Here is a 19,225-nt window from a genome sequence, read left to right on the forward strand (position 1 = left end):
TTTTTGGTGTAGAGTTACTTTACGTGGCTATCTGGCGGTATGATGCCTGTGGCATTTGTATCTGTGTTCCCATGAAAGACCCTTACCTATCTAAAGCTTGTTCAGAAGTACGAAGTTCACAGTTAACTCTATTTAAGACTTAAGTAGTAGGGGCCCTTGGGTGGCTCAGCGGTTGAGCATCTGCTTTCAGCTCAGGGCATGATCCCGGGGTCCCAGGATCAAGTCTCACTTCGGGCTCCCTGCACAGAGCCTGCTTCTCCCTCTGCCTGTGTCTCTGCCTCTCTCTCTCTCTCTCTCTGTGTCTCATAAATAAACAAATCTTAAAAAAAAAAAAAAAGACTTAAGTAGTAAACACAGTGCTTTTACTGTAGACACGTGACTCAAACCAAGCTGATCATGGAATTAAATTCCAGTGCAAAGTGCAAAAAGAAAACGTGGTCCACCTTGCTCTGTAAAGGATCGGGGCTTCCCATCACCTCCTCGGTAGCAGAAGCTGGGCGCGGGGTGAGGATAATGAAATGTCCAATGTAGTGATTTAGGTCGTTGTGATGCCTCTGCGGGGCTGGCCGCACACGTCTTTCTCCAGAGCTGTACCTCCTTTTCTCCTTCCATCCAGGCCCTCAGGGGAGCCATCCCTTCATGGGTGAGGCTGCGGTTGTGCACAGAGGTACGTTCTCTGCGCAGGGAAGCACAGCTGTGGTTCCCTCACTGGGTCCGTCGTGTTGCTCTAGTTTCCCTCTCCCGGGGCAATAAAACTCGAGGCTCGGTCACTGTGTGTAAGACTGTGGGGTCCCGTCCTAAGGGGTTAATTAAATGCACCCGTTTAACATTTGTAAAAAAAAATAACGAGCCTGTTATCCCAGGTTAGGACTGTCTCACCATGGCCAAGGCCGCTGCTCATTCAGGTATACGCAGGAATCCGCAGAGCTTTGAGAGGCTTACCATACGATAATTAGAACATTAATTTCAGACAGCCACCCCCTGCCCCTGAGAAGGGGTTGATTCATCGTGGCAGATGTTTTGTATGTGTCCATCTGTTAGGAGGAAACCCCTGAAGCTGTACTTGTGCCGAGAAGTTGGTGGGGTGATTGATGTGTTGAATAAGAAAGTCTTGTTCTGGGGGCTAAAATTGGATTCTGTGGTTGCCAAGAGCCTTGGCTTCAGATGCTTGTGTGGGGCTGATAGGGAGAGAGGACCACTGGAAAAATCCCTAAATGCAACAGTTAGCCTTGCATACACATCAGCAGGGAAACAAAAACTGAGGACCCGACAGCCAGAGGGCCAAACCAAGAAAAGGGCCAAACCAAGAAAAGGGCCAAATGCTCTTCTCCTCTACAGGAGATACACCCCCAGCACCTACGATGAAGAAAAGCACAGTGGTTGGGAGCTGATTTGCTCAAGGGGATGTCACTCTCTTGCTCCTACCAGCCCTCCTGTCAGTCCATCTTCTTCCTTTCCCTGCCCGAGACCTTGCCACCCGTTTCCTTCGTTGGCCAGTCTGGTCTCTTTCTTACCCTGGCATCCTTAAGCATAAACTGTCTGTCACACAACTGTGCAGTTATTTATATATTGCCTCGTAATGGTCCTTATCTTTTCTGGAGTATTGTCCAACCTTCCTATAAATATATGATCCACTCGTTGGGGCGATGCCCTTTGCTCGTAGTGGTTGGTCAGAACTTCACCTCATTCTCCAGGCTTCCTTCCCCTGAACGTCAGAGGAAAGAGCTTCTTTTCGTTCCCCTTAGCTCACCCCCACCCTGACTGACACCCATAGGGACATTTCCCCAGCAGCCAGGCCTCCTTAACCTGTCCTCTTTGCCTTGGCCAGCGAGATCCTGCTTTTAAACTCCGGTGACTTCCTTCCCACATGTGGGCTCCTGCCTGCCCAGGCCTGTGCTTTCTCCTGGGCACGCACCACACTTCTAAGCGTGTAATAGCTCACTTAATTCTTGAAATACTCCTATAGTCCAAGTACACTTATCAGCCCTGTGTTGTAGACAAGTAACTGAGGCAGCCAGAGGCCGTGAGTGGCTTGCTCAAGATCCCAAAGCCAGCAAGTGATTGGAGCCGGAATAGGAACCCTGTCATCTGACTCCAGAGCCTGTGGCCTTCACCACCACCAAGCGAGTTAACATACGCTGGGAGCTCAGAAGGGGCGCGCTGGGTACCCAGTGAGGGCGCAGCCAGTGCTCCTACTGTGCAGAATCAACCTACGGGCCCCTGGACGGTGTCTGTTGTCCTAATTACACTCTTTAAGGCATTGAAACCACCGATGATAATGGTCTCCGTACCTGTGTCTTTCCCTGACCCTTCTTCTGAGTGTGGGACCAGTGTATCCGCCTGCCCCTGAACGTGTTTTCCCATGACACCTCTCTGACCCCTCAGATTCAAGTGTTGAACTCCAAACAGAAGCCCCAGTAAGATCAGTGGGTCGTGTCAACGCCTCGTGTCCTGGTTGCGATCCTGTACTGTAGTCTCGCAAGTCGTTAGCCTGCGGGGAAAGGTAGGGACAGGGTGCATCGGATCTCCGTGTAGTGTTTGCCGAAACCATACAAAGTTTAATTAAAACAAAGAGTGAGTAAGAGCAGACTGGACTCAGCCCCTTCCGCTGCTCATTCCCCCAATTGCGCATCTCCGTCGATGGCCTGAGGATCTGCTCGGCGACCCCACCGAGAAGTCTGGGGAGCTGCCTTGTCCCCTCCTTTTCCTTCTCCCCAGTATCAGGTCGGCTACCGTTTTACCTGCCTCTTTTTTGGTTTCCCTCCTTTGCTGATCACCCTCCCATACCCCCCTGGGCTTTAGGCTCCTTTTCAGTTTGTCTCCCCCACAAATGTCGGAAAGGGTCTTAATCTATACATACCTGGTCTTATCAGGCCTTTGCATAAAACCCTCCAGTGGCTTTTAATCATTCGCGATGAAAGACCAAACTCCCCAGCCGGTCGCTGCAGGGTCAGGGTCCTCTCCGCTGCTGGTTATTCACGCAGATTTCTGGGCCCTGCTGCAGGCTTCTGGGGTCGAAATCTCCGGAGTCAGAGCTGTTGTGTGTGTGGTTCACGAGTGCCCTCTGCTGATCGTTTCATGCGCCAGCGTCTGAGGACCTCAGGCCTGGCCACTGGCCCCTTCTCCCCGGGCATCACCTGGCACGGAGCCCACCGCTGTCTGTGGGACTCCTTTGTGCCGCCGCTCAGGGCCTGGCCCAGCGTCCGCCTGCTTCCTCTCCTGCCACCCGCCGCGGTCGGTCCCCGGTCCCCGGTCCCCGGGTGGCTGCCTGCCTCGAGGGTGACTTGCCTCGCCTAGGGTCTGCTTTCCCTTCGCCCCTTGTAGCCTCAGACCCCAGGGGAACTTCCAGCCCATGGTGGGCATTTCAAGTTTGCTGCTATATTTATTTGTACTGTTAGATTTTATTTGTGTGTGTGTGTGTGTGTGTGTGTGTGTGTGTGTGTACACGTGCAAGCACCAGCAGGGGTGAGGGCCAGAAGGAGGGAGAAGCAGACTTCCCGCGGAGCACAGAGCCCAACTCGGGGCTCCATCCTAGGGCCCCAGGATCACGACCTGAGCTGAAGACAGGCGCTTCCCCCCCCCCCCCCCACCGACGGAGCCCCCCAGGCGCCCCTAATGGTTTTATTTTATCTCCAGTAGCAGTCACCACGTTCCTAAAGCAAGAGTACTTAATATCATCGCCCAGGAAATAAAACCAGAGGGAAACAGCCAGTTAAAAATAACCTAGTAAAATCACTCATGCAGACGAGGACGGATCCTGGGTAGCTGCCACAAACACCAGCGTCGTGCAGGCGACTCTGTGTTAAGAGGAAGACGTTTTTGCAGCCTGGCAGGACGTCCTACTTTATTATTGCCGCAGCCTCGCCGCCGTCTCCCAGCCCTGGCATCTCCACCCCCCCTGCCCCCCATTTTTCCCCGCTGTCCACCCACAGGGCCTGATTCACTAACTGACCATTCAGCAAAACACGACATTCCAGCCGCTGGGCTGACTCTGTTGGTCGCAGGTCGCACTGAGACAGCGGTTTCCATTTGGACCATTCTTTATCCAGGCTGCCAATCAGCATGCTGCTTCCCCCCCTTTCATTCCCCAAGCGAATAGTGGCTGAATAGGGAATTTCACAATTTCTGTGAATCATTTTATAGGGTACAACTGATTAACTTTTAAAAAGCCTTTTATTATGGAAATTTCGAACACACACACACACACACACACACACACACACACACACAGATGCAGAAGAATAAAGTCCCCTTACGGGTCACCCACGTTTTATCCAGGTTTCACCCAGGGACACCCTTACTCCTGCCCCTTATCCTCCTCCCTGCTCCACCCCCCTAAGTCCTAACATCTCACAGTGGATTCCTTCTTTTCAGTGTGGGGATAGTCTTCTACTTCATGAAACGCAGATGATTTCTTACTGATGGGAAAGTATTTCAAGAAAACATTAAAAAGATTATATAACAACTGTACTGAGATACTAGTTTTTTTTAATATAAAAATTATTTTATTTTATTTTATTTTTATTTTATTATTTATTCATGAGAATACACAGAGAGGAGACAGAGAGAGAAGCAGAGGCACTGGTGGAAGGAGAAGCAGGCTCCATGCAGGGAGCCTGACGTGGGACTCGATCCGGGGTCTCCAGGGTCATGCTCTGGGATGAAGGCAGGCGTTAAACTGCTGCCGGGGCTGCCCTAATAATTATTTTAAAAAAGATTTATTCATGAGAGACAGAGAGGCAGAGACACAGGCAGAGGGAGAAGCAGGTTCCCTGCAGGGAGCCCGACAAGGGACTCGATCCCGGGACTCCGGGACCACACCCTGAGCTGAAGGCAGATGCTCAACAGCTGAGCCACCCAGGTGTCCCAGTGTACAACTCATTTAAAGTGTAAATTCAGAGTTGTAAGATTGTGGCCGTATTTTGCTTTTTAGTTTTTATTAAATTTTTATTTGGAGGTGTTTGGCTAGCTTAAGTGGGTAGAGCATGAGACTCTTGATCTTGGGGTTGTGAGTTCGAGCCCCATGTTGAGTGTAGAGATTACTTAAAAAATGGTGGAAGGGGAGGAGGGCGGGGGGTGGGGGTGACTGGGTGGCGGGCACTGAGGGGGGCACTTGACGGGATGAGCACTGGGTGTTATTCTGTATGTTGGCACATTGAGCACCAATAAAAAATAAATTTATAAAAATATTAAATTTCTTTGAATATAATGCACATACAGTGTTACATGAGTTTCAGGTGTACAACAGGGATTCGACATCTGTATACGTTATGCTCATCACAAATGGAGCTACCATCTGTCACTGTGTTTCGCTGTGATAATATGATTGACTGTATTCCCTGTGCTGTAACTTTTATTCCCATGACTCATTCCTTCCATAACTGGAAACCTGTACCTCCCACTTCTCTTCTCCTGTTTTGCCCATCCCCCTAACCCCTTCCCTCTGGCAACTATCTTTTTGTTCTCTGCATTCATAGGTCTGATTCTGCTTTTTGTTTGTTATTCATTTTTTTCTTTTAGATTCATACCTGTGTAAAATCATAGGGTATTTGCTCAGTCTTCACTTTACCATTATACCCTTCAAGTCCATCCATGTTGGCAAGATCTCATCTGCTACATTTATAGCTGTGTAATGGCCCATTGTATATGTCTGTACAACATCTTGTTCATCTATTCATCTCTCTCTCTCTCTCTTTTTTTTTTTTTAAGATTTTATTCATTTATTCATGAGAGACACAGAGAGAGGGGCAGAGACACAGGCAGAGGGAGAAGCAGGCTCCCTGCGGGGAGCTGATGCGGGACTCGATCCCGGAACCCCGAGGTCACGCCCTGAGCCAAAGGCAGACACTCCCATCACTGAGCCACCCAGGTGTCCCCTGTTCATCTCTTGATGGGCACTTGGGTTGCTTCCATAATTTGTCTATTGTGAATAGTGCTGCAGGAAACGTAGGGGTGCATATATTTTTTCAAATTAGTGTTTTTGTGTTCTTTAGGTAAATACCCAGTAGTGGAATTATCGGATTGTATGGTAATTCTATTTTTAATTTTTTGAGGAATCTTCATACTGTTTTCCAGAGTGGCCGCGTCAATTTGTATTCTCACCAACAGTGCACAAGTGTCCCTTTTTCTCCTTGCCAACACTTGTTTCTTGTTTTCTTTTTTAAGATTTTATTTATTCATGAGAGATACAGAGAGAGAGGCAGAAACACAGGCGGAGGGAGAAGCAGGCTGCAGGGAGCCCGATGTGGGACTCGATTCTGGAACCCTGGGGTTCCCGCCCTGGGCCAAAGGCAGGCGCTAAACCGCTGAGCTACCCAAGTGTCTCTGTTTCTTGTGTTTTTGATTCCAGCCATTCTGACGGATGTGAGATGATATCCTACTGTCTTGATTTGCATGTCCTTAATGATGAGGGATGTTGAGCATCTTTTCTTGTGTCTGCTGGCCCTCTGTATGTCTTCTCTGGGGGAAGTGTCTATTAAGATTCTCTGCCCATTTTTTAATCAGATTTTTTGTTTTACTTCGTGTTGGGTTGTGTATCCGTTTTTTACGTCTTTGGGATACTACCCCTTCGTCAGATATGTCATTTGCAAACGTCTTCTCTCTTTCCATGGGTTGTCTTCTTGATTTGTTGATGGTTTCCTTTGCTGTGCAGAAGCTTTTTATTTTGACGAAGTCTCAGCAGTTTATTTTTACTCTTGCCTCAGGGAACCTGTCTAGAAAAATGTTGCTACAGCCAATGTCAAAGAAATTATTGCCTGTGCTCTCTTCTAAGGGTTTTATGGTTTTAGGTCACATATTTAGGTCCTTAATCCACTTTGAGTTTTTATTTTGGTCTGTACTGTTAGAAGTGTTGTAGTTTCATTCTTTTGCATGTAGCTGTCCCGTTTTACCAGACCATTTATTGAAGAGACTGTCTTTTCCCCATTGTGTATTCTTGGCATGGCCACATTTTGGAACCTTTTTATCACCCTTGAAAGAAATCCTGTACCCATTAGCAGTCATTCCCCATTTACCCTAACTTCCCCTCTGCTTTAGGCAATCTAAAATAGCCCTCTAGATTTGCCTATTCTCAACATTTCATACAAACGAAATCATAAAATATGTGGTTCTTTGAAACTGCCTTCTTTCAATTAGCATAATGTTGTCAAGATTCATCCATGCTGGGGTTTTATGTCAATAGTTCCATTCATTCCTTCTCCTGACTGAATGGTATTCCTTTGTATGCAAAGAACATATTTTATTTATCCATTCACCAGTTGAGGGACGTTTGGATTGCTTTCACTTTTTGGCTATTGTGCGTCATGCTGCTATGAACCTTGGTTTATAAATCTTTGTGTGGACATGTGCTTTCACTTCTTTTGGGAATTGAGGGGTTTTATGGTAACTCTATCTACATTTAACCTTTTGAGGAAATACCAAACTGTTTTCCACAGTGGCTATATCATTTTACATTCCCACCAATAGTGCACGAAGATTCTAATTTATACACATCCTCATGACTACTGTTCCTACTTACCTTTTTGTTTATACCTGCCCTAGTGGTATCTCATTGTGGTTTTGATTTGCATTTTCCTGGTAACTAATGATGTTCAACATCTTTTCATCTGCTTATTGGCCATTTTGTTTGTCTTCCTGGAGAATTGCCTGTTCGGATTCTTTGCCCATTTTTTTATTATCAGGTTGTAATAGTTCATATATTCTAGATCCAAGTCTCTTACCGGATATGTGATTTGCAAATAGTGTCTCTCAATTCGTAGGATGTCTTTTCACTTTATTGATGGCTGATGGCATCCTTTGATCAAGAAAGCATTTTAACCAAAAAAAAAAAAAAAAAGTGAGAAAAATGGTGGGGAATCTTAAAATCATTCTTACTGAGTATTTAGAAGTGGAATGTGCTGTGTCTTGCATGTACTGAGTCTGTCCCTCCCCCACCCTTCAGTCTGCACCAAAGTCAGGGTGATTAAATCTTGTACATCTTACAGTTTTGAGACGCAGGCTTGTTCTCCCTGTGGAGAGGCAGGAGCTTCAATTATAGTGGTGTAGCCACAGGAAGAATATTTTAGGTTATAGGTTTCTCCTTTAAGGAGACTGTCATGTTTCACTAAAGTTCTTTGTCAGTGGATCACCTTAAAAATGTATACCTTACTCTCTGGGATTGGTGGAGATCTTAAAACGATCTCTGTTGGGTTTATTTTAGAGAGTGAGTTCCTGCTTAATTTGATAACAGGGAAAAGAATTTGGCCAGGAAAATGAGCCTCACAAAATTAAAGGACACACATATATCTACTGGAAATTTATTAAAGAGAATTGAAAGTCCAGTATATTTGCATGGGTCTTTTGTCGTGCATTGACTAGCAATTGCTTCTAGTCACATTGGCTGTAATAAAGACAGAGCATGCTAGAGAGGGAGCTTGGCATTTTCCTATATGGTGTTTGAAAGCTAGGTGTAAGCAGTGATGAGTTTAAACTAGAAGGCAAAGATTTTTGTAAGAAGATTTGAGAGGCAGAGTAATTGAGGAATGACTTGATTTAGTGATTATTTTGGGAGCACCTTAGAGTGTATTGATTCAATACTGAGACGTTGACCAAGTAAGGCCTAGTTTTATGGAGACTAGAGAACAGAGAGGGATGCCATTTAGGTGGAGGGTTGGTGTCCAGAGACTAGAAAGGCTATGTGTTTGATTTGGCATTTGAATTGGGTTCAGAAAAATTCCCACAAGTGAACATAGGTGAGTAGAGAAGGTGTTGTAGATAAAGAGCATTTTATAGGCCTGAGAGTCAGAGAGAAAGCAACTGTAGCTACTTAATGGTAGGTAGTATTCAAAATGATTTTAGGTCCTAGCCAAGGAGTTTGGGTTTAATTCTTGAAGGATTGCAGAGCTGTTGGAGGTTTTGGAACCATGAAACTGATATTGATTGGTTTCATAAATACTTATCCAGAGCATGTTAGGCATTGGCAGCTCAGCTGCAGCAGAGACAGGGTCTTAACGGCAGTGACAACAGATGCAGTCCTTTGACGAAGTCTAACCTTTAGTTTCCTTTCTTTTTTTTTTTTTTTTTTTAGTTTCCTTTCAAACAGCTTTTCACCCCAATAATGGTGATGATAGCTACCACATATTGACCAATTTCTGCATAGCATGCATCATGCTAAATAACCCCTTACAGTAACTCTGTGTGTGCGTGCGTGTGTATGTGTGTGTGTATTATTGGTTCCTATTGCAGAGGAGGAAATTGAGACTTAGCAGAAACTAGCACATCACACAGCCGAGTAGCAGATTGGGAATTTGCACCCAGGTCCATCCTATTCCAAAGTTCATTCTACCAAAACCACAAACGACTAACTGTTCCTTCTCTACCAGTGTCTCCCTGCCAGGATACCTTCTCCTTGAGCCTTGCTGCACTTGGTGTGTTTTGTGTTTGCCCCCAGGGTGGATGTTACTGCTCTCCTGGGCTCCCAGTTTTCTTTTTAATACCGCAGGTATTCCAAAAAGAAAAAAAAATATGGCAGGTATTCCAGGCGCAGGAGGACCATCATTAATGTAACTTGGCACCTTTTTGTTCTCACCTGCAGGTGTTTATTGATCTGTGTGTTTTCATGTACTAGAGTGGGGCATCTCACACCTGATGGTGCACTTCTGGTTTAGCTGTGTGGCCTGGCATAAGTTTGCTGTGCCTGGATCTATAAAATGATAGGGTGAGCTGCGTGATATCTGAAACCCCTCTGTCTTGGGGGTTTGGGATTGACAAAGAAGCAGTAGTGGCCGTAGGATTCAGGGAGGCCAAGGGGGAATGTTGTCAAAGGGACCATTCTTTTCAGTCCTGGCCCCTGACACCGCTCTCAGTGATGTTTTTGTGCTTTCTAAAAATCTGGCTGCATGGGCCTGAAGTTCCCAGTATCAACAAACTACGGATGATGTGCCCTATCCTCAGAGCTGCTTCACTTGAGAGCTGCTGTACTTTCAGAGTGGCCTCCTTGATCCCTGTCTGTATTTTTTCTACCTTTGACTGTCCCCCTCCACCTCACCATCTTCCCTTTGTTTTTTTTATCCATTCCCATTTTCTTTTTATCACCTGAAACTGGGCCCCTTCCTCCAGACCAGTCCTAACTAAGCATGAGAGGGGCCAATCCGAATAGTTTTGAGGGGTAGAGGACCAGTGGCCATTTGTTATTTTCTGTTTTTAATTTTTAATTAAGATTGTGTGTGCATCCTAATTTTTTATACTAATCCTCTCTGGACTGTCTTATGTCCCAGACCTCAGAAATCTCTTTGATTTGATAACTCAATGCCAGTTAAATACATTTAAAGTTAAAACACACTACTAAGAGGGCTACATTTGCATTCAGTTTGAATCCCAAAAGGCATTCAGATTGTGGAATGTCGTATTCAGCATATTTTTTTTGAAGAAATGCTTATGTTTATATAAACATTCCAGCACATAAAAGAAAAAAAAACCCTGAAAAGATAAATATTAAAGTATTTAATTATGGGTGAAAGTATTATAGATGTTTTTCTTCTCATACTGCATTATGTATTTTCTGTATATTTCTTCCACATTTTACAAAACAGTCTTAAAAGGAAAATACACCCTGGACAGAGTAGGGGTGTGTGTGAATATGTGTGTTATTTTTAGCTCCTGAGGCTCAAATATTCTGTGGGGGTATTGAGGATGGTACCATACTGAGAGGGAGTTAATAGCAAGGCTTGGCACACAAAAGCTAGGATTTGGATCCTTGTTATTTTTGTTTTTGCTTATTATAGCTAAGCTAAACTTGTCCCATCTGATGGTTGGCATTTTGTTTTGTTAAATGAGTGTCATGAGACTATTAGTCCGTAATGGGGGCACCAGAAGATGATGACACTGATAATTTACTGTCATGTTTTTAAATGGCAATAGATGAATTTTAATGATAATATCTGTTATTGGTGGTGCTTTCTGTAGAAATACTAGAGTAGGAACAGAATGTTGACCTAAGTATCTGTTCATCTTTTTGCGTTGGCTTATAAAGACTTTAACATGTGCCTTTGAATTTTGATTTTAAATAAGACACAATGAGAACAAGTGGTTCAGACCAGGACTTAACAGTTTTCTCTGGGTACTGTTGTCAGGTACTTTTAACAGTACTTAAAAAATAAAAATCCTCAATCCTCAGCAGATGTTGAGTTTCTGCTCTTACTTTTGTCAAAATAGATTCCTTTAAAAATAAGGCGGGAGAGCCAATTGCCAGGATAATGGGAAAACAGCATTGTGTGGTAACGTTTCAGTAGGGTGGTTTCTTCTGAAATGCAGTTTCGCTAATCCTTGGGGAAATTTGGCTGTGAGCATGCAATTATTACATTTTTATCCACAGAATGGGCTAAAGTTGGCATCACATCCCTCACGGTTGCCAGAGGCAACACACTGATTTAATTTGTGCCCCTCTGGCAGACATTTTTGAATAATTTTAGTGATTTTTTTTTTTTTTTTGTAATGGTACTTTTTCTATTTCCTTTCCAGTCTGCTACCTTTTGTTGCTCACTACTCTTCCTGATTGAGTTCTGAGGCATCTTGTGTTGGTTGAGGAGAGCAGAATAACTGAAGGTCCAGATGGTTGTCAGTTGTCAGAGGGGCGGCCTCGCTCTGTTTCCGGAGGCTGTGGGGAGGGGGAGTGCAGGTCAGAATGCTGTCAGGGCCACGGTGGATTCCGGTCCTCTTATGACTGACAAAAATGGAACAGATCTTAGTTAGGCATGTTTGAAATCCGACTTGGAGCCAGAGACATTTACCCTAAGAGAGTTGCATCTGGAGGATTTTGAATTCTTTTGGAGTAGAATTGAGATTTCTTGAGGTGCTCACCTCCTCTGTTCTGTTTCCTGCTTGTGGATTTGATATTTTTTAGGCTGACTGTTAGCATAACATGGAGCATCGCTAAATGTACATAACTCAAAGTGCAGGCATCTCTCCTCCTACATTAGGGGTCACAGAGACACCCAGGAAGAGCTGCCTTTCCCACCTAAGAGCTGGCCAACATTCCTGCTGGGTGTGTAGGGCTTTCCACATTGCATTACTGGGGTGGGTGTACTTGTGCTTGTTTTTTTTTTTTTTGTACAATGCTTGTGCATGCCAGAACCACTTTGATGTAATAGACGTTTGTTGTATATGTACATCTTTAAGATAATCAGAAAGTGGGGGAGAAAATGTTAATTCTTATATCCATTGTTTCTGGAAATTTAGTTTTGTTTTTTTTTTAAATGCAGAGTGGACACAAATATCTACCAGATATCTTCGAGAGCAGTTGGCCAAGATTTCCGACTTTTACCACATGGCTTCCAGCACAGGTGATGGTCCTGTGCCTGTGCCACTGGATGTAGAGCAAGCCATGAAACAATGGGAGTATAATGAGAAGCTGGCATTTCACATGTTCCAGGTAACCTCCTCAAGAAACTCAAGGGTGTCCAGCATGTTTTTAAGAAGAGAGCAAGTTCTTTTTAATTTATTTTTTAATATTTTATTTATTTATTCATGAGAGACACACAGAGAGAGGCAGAGACACAGGCAGGGGGAGAAACAGGCTCCATGCAGGGAGCCCGATGTGGGGCTCGATCCCGAGACTCCAGAATCATGTCCCGAGCCAAAGGCATCTGCCCAACTGCTGAGCCACCCAGGTGTCCCAGTTTTTTTTTTTTTTTTAATTTCTCTCTTAAATATCCTTTCTAAACCTTTTATTTTTCAAAAATTGGATACATTTATTCAAAAAGATATTTGTGTTGGTGTTTCTAGTGTCCTAGATCTCTGTAGGGCTTAGTTTCTCCTTAGAAGGGTCATCTGAATTTGGCTCAGCGGCTGTATAAAGGGCAAGTAAGGAGGATGAGTAAGGGGCACGGAGCAGTGACGGATGCTCTCTGGACAAGCAGATGTAAATCATATTGACCAGAAGAGGGCGCGTGTGCTGCTATTTGCCTGTCTGTTCCTAGCAGGGAGGCTGGAGAGAGGAGTTTATTCTGCTGAAGTTGTAGGACCCGCAGAGACTTTCACTGCCTGATATCTTGATCAGAGAGGAAGGGGGTAAAAAGGACGTGTGGCTTCTTGATTTTACCCTTGGAGCCTTATAATTTCCAGGTTGTAGGTGACTTCTAAGAGCTCAAACTAGGGAAGAGCCTGGTTCCTTGGGAAGTAGCATTGTTGGTTTTAAGCCAGTTAAAACCACGCTTACAAATCCTAGTTCCACTTAGCAGAGGACTACCCTTGTACCTTCCCTGAGCCTTTGAGACTTTTACTGAGCTGAGGATTTCGTCTTCATCTTTGAAAAAGTGTCTTTCAGCATGTTTAATATTTTTGGAAGGACTACTTCATGTACTGGGAGCCCTGAAATTGGTATCTGCTTTATGTATGGGAAGCAGTTAAGTCCTAAAGAGATGAATTTAATTGGGACATTAATGCTGAAATTTATTTATTTATTTATTTATTTATTCATTCATTCATTCATTCATTCATTCATTCATTCATTCATATGAGAGAGAGAGAGAGAGAAAGGCAGAGAAATAGGCAGAGGGAGAAGCAGGCTCCATGCAGGGAGCCCGATGTGGGACTCGATCCTGGGACTCCAGGATCACGCCCTGGGCTGAAGGCAGGCGCTAAACTGCTGAGCCACGCAGGGATCCCTAATGTTGAAATTTAAAAGTTTCTTATAAATTGGCCATATTCTAAAACATGAAACTGACTTAGTATATACACTAATGGACACATGCGCAGAAATAAGGGTATGGGTACATCCACAAAAACATCCTGAGGATAGATGTTATGTAGCTGTTGAAAGTCAGGTTTGTGAAGACTTATTTTTTTTAGACCTTGGATTTGCCATGTCTTCTTCCTGAATTACAAAATTCTGTTTTCTTAATTTATTAACTCAAAGCTCATAGGTTTTAAAATTTTAAACTGTACTTTTTCTGTGGCCTGTTAACTCTTTGATTTTAAGCATTTTAGAAATTAGGAATGAACAACAAGTAGATACCTTGATATCATGTCAATGTGGTGTCACTGTAATCTTTTTAGTACTAGAGCTATTATTGATCAGCGTAGTTTCACACAGATTGTTGATGATGGTTGTAGTGGAGCACTGGTGATAAATAGGTGTGAAGATGTTGCTAGGAATAAAGTAGGAGTTCTTGGTAACCACTGAAGTTGTTATCAAAACGATTATAAGAACATAAGTGCCTTTCCCAGAAGACCTGTCATTTTTGTTCCTCGTTTGAAGATTCTTTCATGATGTGAATCAAAACACAAAACTCTAATGTGACGTTGAATACGTACATGCGTAGAATGTCATAGAGGAATTGTGTATTTATATGAATGCATGTGTGTTAACATGAGGGTAATAGATGAAAATATCAATGGTGCTTACCATTTTGGAAATTTGAGATGTGTTGTTATTTTTAATGTAGTATGTTGGAATATGTATACATTATTAGACATTTTTTTCATTTCTTTTTTTAATTTTTTTTTTCATTTTTGTGTTAATGATTAATCAGGCCATTATGTTGATGTTTAAGGTTATATTTTACACATAGGTCATAGTATCTGAAGTTAATTTTAGGATGGAGGCAGGGATAATAGGAAGGCATTCGATCTGATGGGATTTTCCACTGCTTGCTGAGATGATGGTATGATGGGGGCTTTTGTTCTTTATAATTAGCACCGTTGAATAAGTTTTCTCCTGTAAGTTCATACTTCCCTGAAATCCAGCCAGGCACTTGACATGTCCTGGTAGTCTGAAAACTTTGAATTAACTTTTTTCAGTTTAGAATGAAGCAGATTACCAAAAAAAAAAATGAAAACAACAGAAGCTCCTCACCCCCACCCCAAACCAACCATACAGAATCACACTGGGTCTTTGTTTTGTTTAGAACGTGGACTGTGATTCAGGAGACCATATTTTACTACAACAGCAAAAATACTACTAGCGAAATTACACTTAAGCATAAGAGTAAGAGTAATCGGGCTCTTTTTAGAATGTTAATTGGTTTTGCTTTTTAACATTATCGGTGTAACTTTTTCTTTGTTCATTGAAGGAAGGAATGCTAGAAAAACATGAATATCTGACATGGATCTTGGATGTTTTAGAAAAGATCAGACCAATGGATGATGACCTTCTTAAACTCTTGTTACCACTAATGCTGCAGGTATAGTATGTGTGACCATGAGCCCGCTGGTTTTTATGGGTGGGAAATGAGTCTGATAAGGATGGTTAAGTATGTTGATGTGAAAGAGGAAAACAGTTCTTTCTGGAATAGAAGGGAAAAATGTCTTGATGCCACAACATGTGATCAAGAGGCAATCGTATATGTTAGCCGTGTTCAGAGTTTTTAACCACATGTCCTTCTAAAGTATTCTTACCTCCACTGATTGCTTCTGTCACTGAGCTAAGCAGACAGCTCTTTAATTACTGTCTCCCGATTTACAGATTTCTGTGGAAATAAATCATCTTTTTTTTTTTTTTTTTAAGGATTAGAGGGTCTTCTTTATTCTTTTGATGTTCTTTGAGTCCCTGGGGCTGGGAGCTTCCTGTTTTAATGATTGCTCTAAGATCTGTTAAAATTTAGGTTATTTGAATAAAATTTATTAGGAAAAAAAAAAAAAACCAAAGTTTTTTTTGGAATGTTAGTGTATGAATTTGATAATTGAAGCACTGTTCGATTTTCTTCCTCTCCCTAGTGCCCTGCTGGGGACTACACCACACTAGCATCCCATGTGTCCTCCCTGTGATGGTCTGTGTCCATGTCCATTAGAGTAGCCACTAGCCACATATGGCTTTTGTGCCCTTAAAATGTGACAGGTGCAACTTGAGATGTGCTCTAAGTGTAAAATGCACACCAGATTTCAAATGTAGTTCAGGAAAAAGTGTATAAAATCTAAATCTTTTGAGGTTGATTACCTGTTGAAATGATGGCATTTTGAATATAATAGACTAAATAAAATACATTATTATTTCATATTCCCTGTTACTTTTTTTTTTTTTTTAATAATTTGGCCTAATATTTTCTACCATGCATCTTTCTCTTCTTTTATTTATTTATTTTTTATTTTTTTTTTTTAATTTTTATTTATTTATGATAGTCACAGAGAGAGAGAGAGAGAGAGAGAGAGAGAGAGAGAGAGAGGCGCGGAGACACAGGCAGAGGGAGAAGCAGGCTCCATGCACCGGGAGCCCGATGTGGGATTCGATCCCGGGTCTCCAGGATCGCGCCCTGGGCCAAAGGCAGGCGCCAAACCGCTGCGCCACCCAGGGATCCCTCCTGTTACTTTTTTAATGGTTGTTGGAAACTTTAAATATGTGGCTTGCATGTGGTTCTGGTTGATGGCACTGGTTTCTACAGTACTTTAGAAGGTTTTTTTTTTTTTTCCCCCATTAATGAAAAAAGTCTGTGTTAACATAGTTTTCACTGAATAATATCAGACCTAACTGAAGCCTGGTGTCCTTGTGCTTCTCAGTATTCGGATGAGTTTGTTCAGTCGGCTTACCTGTCTCGTCGTCTTGCCTACTTCTGTGCCCGGCGTCTTGCCTTGCTGCTGAGCGATAGCCCCAGCCTCCTGGCTGCCCACTCGCCCCACATGATGATAGGACCAAACAGCTCAAGCATCGGGGCCCCCAGCCCTGGCCCCCCTGGCCCCGTCATGAGCCCTGTGCAGCTGGCCTTCTCAGACTTCCTCTCCTGTGCACAGCACGGCCCTCTGGTTTATGGACTTAGTTGTATGTTGCAGGTAAGTCCCTGGCCCTTGCTACTTAATGTTAAAATGCGGTTTAGGAAACCACCGGGTTGAGAACTGGACCATCAACTTTCACGTCACACTCCAGTTCCGGTTTCTTCCTCACCCACGAGATTTGCAGATTGAAATTTCATGTTTCATTTTCTCTGTGTTGGATCAAGCTGAGTGAAGACCTGTTGCTTCTGTGTAGGAGAAAGTTATCGTAGTTGTCCTGTATGATGCCATGCAGCAGTTCCATGATAAAAATCCTTCAGGGAACCCAGGGAGTAAGTCTGCTGGATAACTTTTCTTCTGGAAGACCATTCCTCCATGCAGCATTCCGTAGCTCCCACAGTCCACATCTGAAGTTGGTTGCCATCCCTCTCTGTTTTTTAAAGTCCAGGTAATTTATCAGGCTCTCTTCATTTGCCCTGCATCACTGCTTGCGTGGTCCTTGAACATCCAGGAGCATGTAAACCACTGGGCTGGTACTGTCAGGAATGAGGTACAGCCCTGTCCTGCGGAGCTTGCAGGTTAGTGTTCAGGTTGCCTGGGCTCTTAATGTGTCCTGCTCTTTACTAAGGGGTTTTGGGGCAAGGCTGGCCATAAAGACATGTTTTCCACTCTGGTAGTGTTTACTGTCTTGTGGGGAGGACAGGCTTATAACAGGAGGTTATATCGTGCTTATGTATGAGGCTATATAGTGATTAAACATTTTAAAAAAATGTTAAAAATGGCTGGCAGAGGGAACAACACGAGAAAAGGGCCAGAGGGCCTATCAGTCATTGTGCGTGCAGGTTGGAATTAATGGAACATAAAGTACAAAGCCTGTGGGGGGTCAGGGCATAGAAGGCTCCCTGTGTGTCTTAGGATTAGGACACCATTGGAGGGTTTGAGGCCGGGGAAATGACATGTTCAGTGGTGCGGTTTAGTTAGATTTGTTTTGGCCACAGTAGAGGGAAGATTTGTGGGAGTGGCGAAGTAGGGGAAAGAGAGACACAAGGCCAAGAAGTCAGTTTGGGAGAGTGTGGGTAAGTTCGCTTTTGGACTGTGTTGGATTATTTTATCCCTTCACATCACTAAATGGATATGTTCAAGAGGTTGTTACGTGTCTCATTCTGAAGATGAGGAAACAGCTGGGCCCATGTGTGGATTTGAACCACTCGGCAGCTTGGCTGGCCTACATCCCCGGAGGCGGTCAGATTACCCAAAGAGTTAGCAGTAAGAGGCGACCAGCGGACCCGGCAGGCCTGAGTGGTTGAGAGGTGGACAAAGGAAGTTCATGGAGGTGACCATGAAAATGTGGCCAGCCTGGAGAGACCAGAAAGAAGAGAGTCTTGTTATGGAGACAAGGACAAGAGACTAAGAATAGAATTCTGTTACAAGCCTAGTAATAGCATTTATTGTGTTCTTAGCCCTGTTGTAAATTATAACCTATATTAAGTCATTCAGTTCTCAGAACCATGCTGTGAGATTGGAACCAGTCTTACTGCTGCAGCATTAGTGATGAAATGGTGTAGGTCACGCATTCTGGATCCGGAGTCCACACTCGTCACTGCCACGTTGAGCTGCTTCTCTAGGTGCTGCAAAAAGTTTCTTCAAGGAATTAATAGTGAGCAGTGCCCAGCAGATTGGGGATGTCTGGTCAGAAGATGGCTGGATTGTCTTTGAGAAGAGAGTGGTCACTGATGATCGGTTGAGTAGTGGGTAGTGGGTGAGAAGCCGTATTAAGGTGGGTTGAGGAGCACTGAGGAGTGGGGAGGACTAATACGACCTGTTCTTTTGAGACACACGCCTGTGAAGGAAAGAGAGAGATTTCTGTTAGGTGAGTGGAGATTTTAAAAACTTATTTTTCTGCACTGAGGGTAAATTAGTAGAGAGTGAGAACAGGAGCCACAGAGTGTTGATAGGTCAGTGCCCTGGATGTTGGCAGCTTTGGAATTCAGAACACTGGGAAGAGCACCCTCACGGACAGGAGACGAGAAGCCCTCACCTTCTCACACACAGGAGGAAGGAGATGGGGATGTGGGGCTCAGGGACTCGACATTCTTCACGTCTGCTGTCTGGTTTCCACCAAGATGTCCACTAGACCTCAGAATCTAGTTTTCTTAACAATTTTGCATTTGGAAAAAAAAAAAAAGAAAGAAATATTACATTCCCTCTCTAATAAGCTCACAGAGTCTATCGCTGAGGGGCACCACAGCACGATGGTTAGGACCCTATTTTTCAGAATCATCGCAGACCTGATTTTAGCCTCTGCTCTGCCACTGACTAACTTGAACCTTGAGCCTCCATTTCCTGGGTGTGAGGGGGACGGTCACTGTTCTTACTTCATTACCACATAGAGTTGGGGTTACGATGACTGAAAGCTTGCAGGGAGGGGTTGCAGGACAGGGTAAGTGCTTGATTAAACTGGAGCGTACTGTTTCATCTGCGTTTAGGAGGCAGGAGGGTTAGTGTAGTGGTTCCAGGCACGCGTGCTGAAATCAGCTACTAACCTCCA

General features: G+C 43.9%; 1 protein-coding gene across 1 annotated transcript in view; it reads left to right on the forward strand.

Annotated features, from left to right (window-relative positions):
- Positions 1–19,225, forward strand: part of MED12L (mediator complex subunit 12L) — a 325,697-nt gene that overhangs the window by 54,019 nt on the left and 252,453 nt on the right. Inside the window, exons 6-8 of the mRNA XM_041734039.1 lie at positions 12,237–12,406; positions 15,048–15,158; positions 16,468–16,737. Coding sequence (XP_041589973.1) covers positions 12,237–12,406; positions 15,048–15,158; positions 16,468–16,737 — 551 coding nt within the window. The remainder of the gene's footprint in view (positions 1–12,236; positions 12,407–15,047; positions 15,159–16,467; positions 16,738–19,225) is intronic.

This window comes from Vulpes lagopus, chromosome 19 (genome assembly GCF_018345385.1).
Source record: "Vulpes lagopus strain Blue_001 chromosome 19, ASM1834538v1, whole genome shotgun sequence".
NCBI lineage: Eukaryota > Metazoa > Chordata > Mammalia > Carnivora > Canidae > Vulpes > Vulpes lagopus.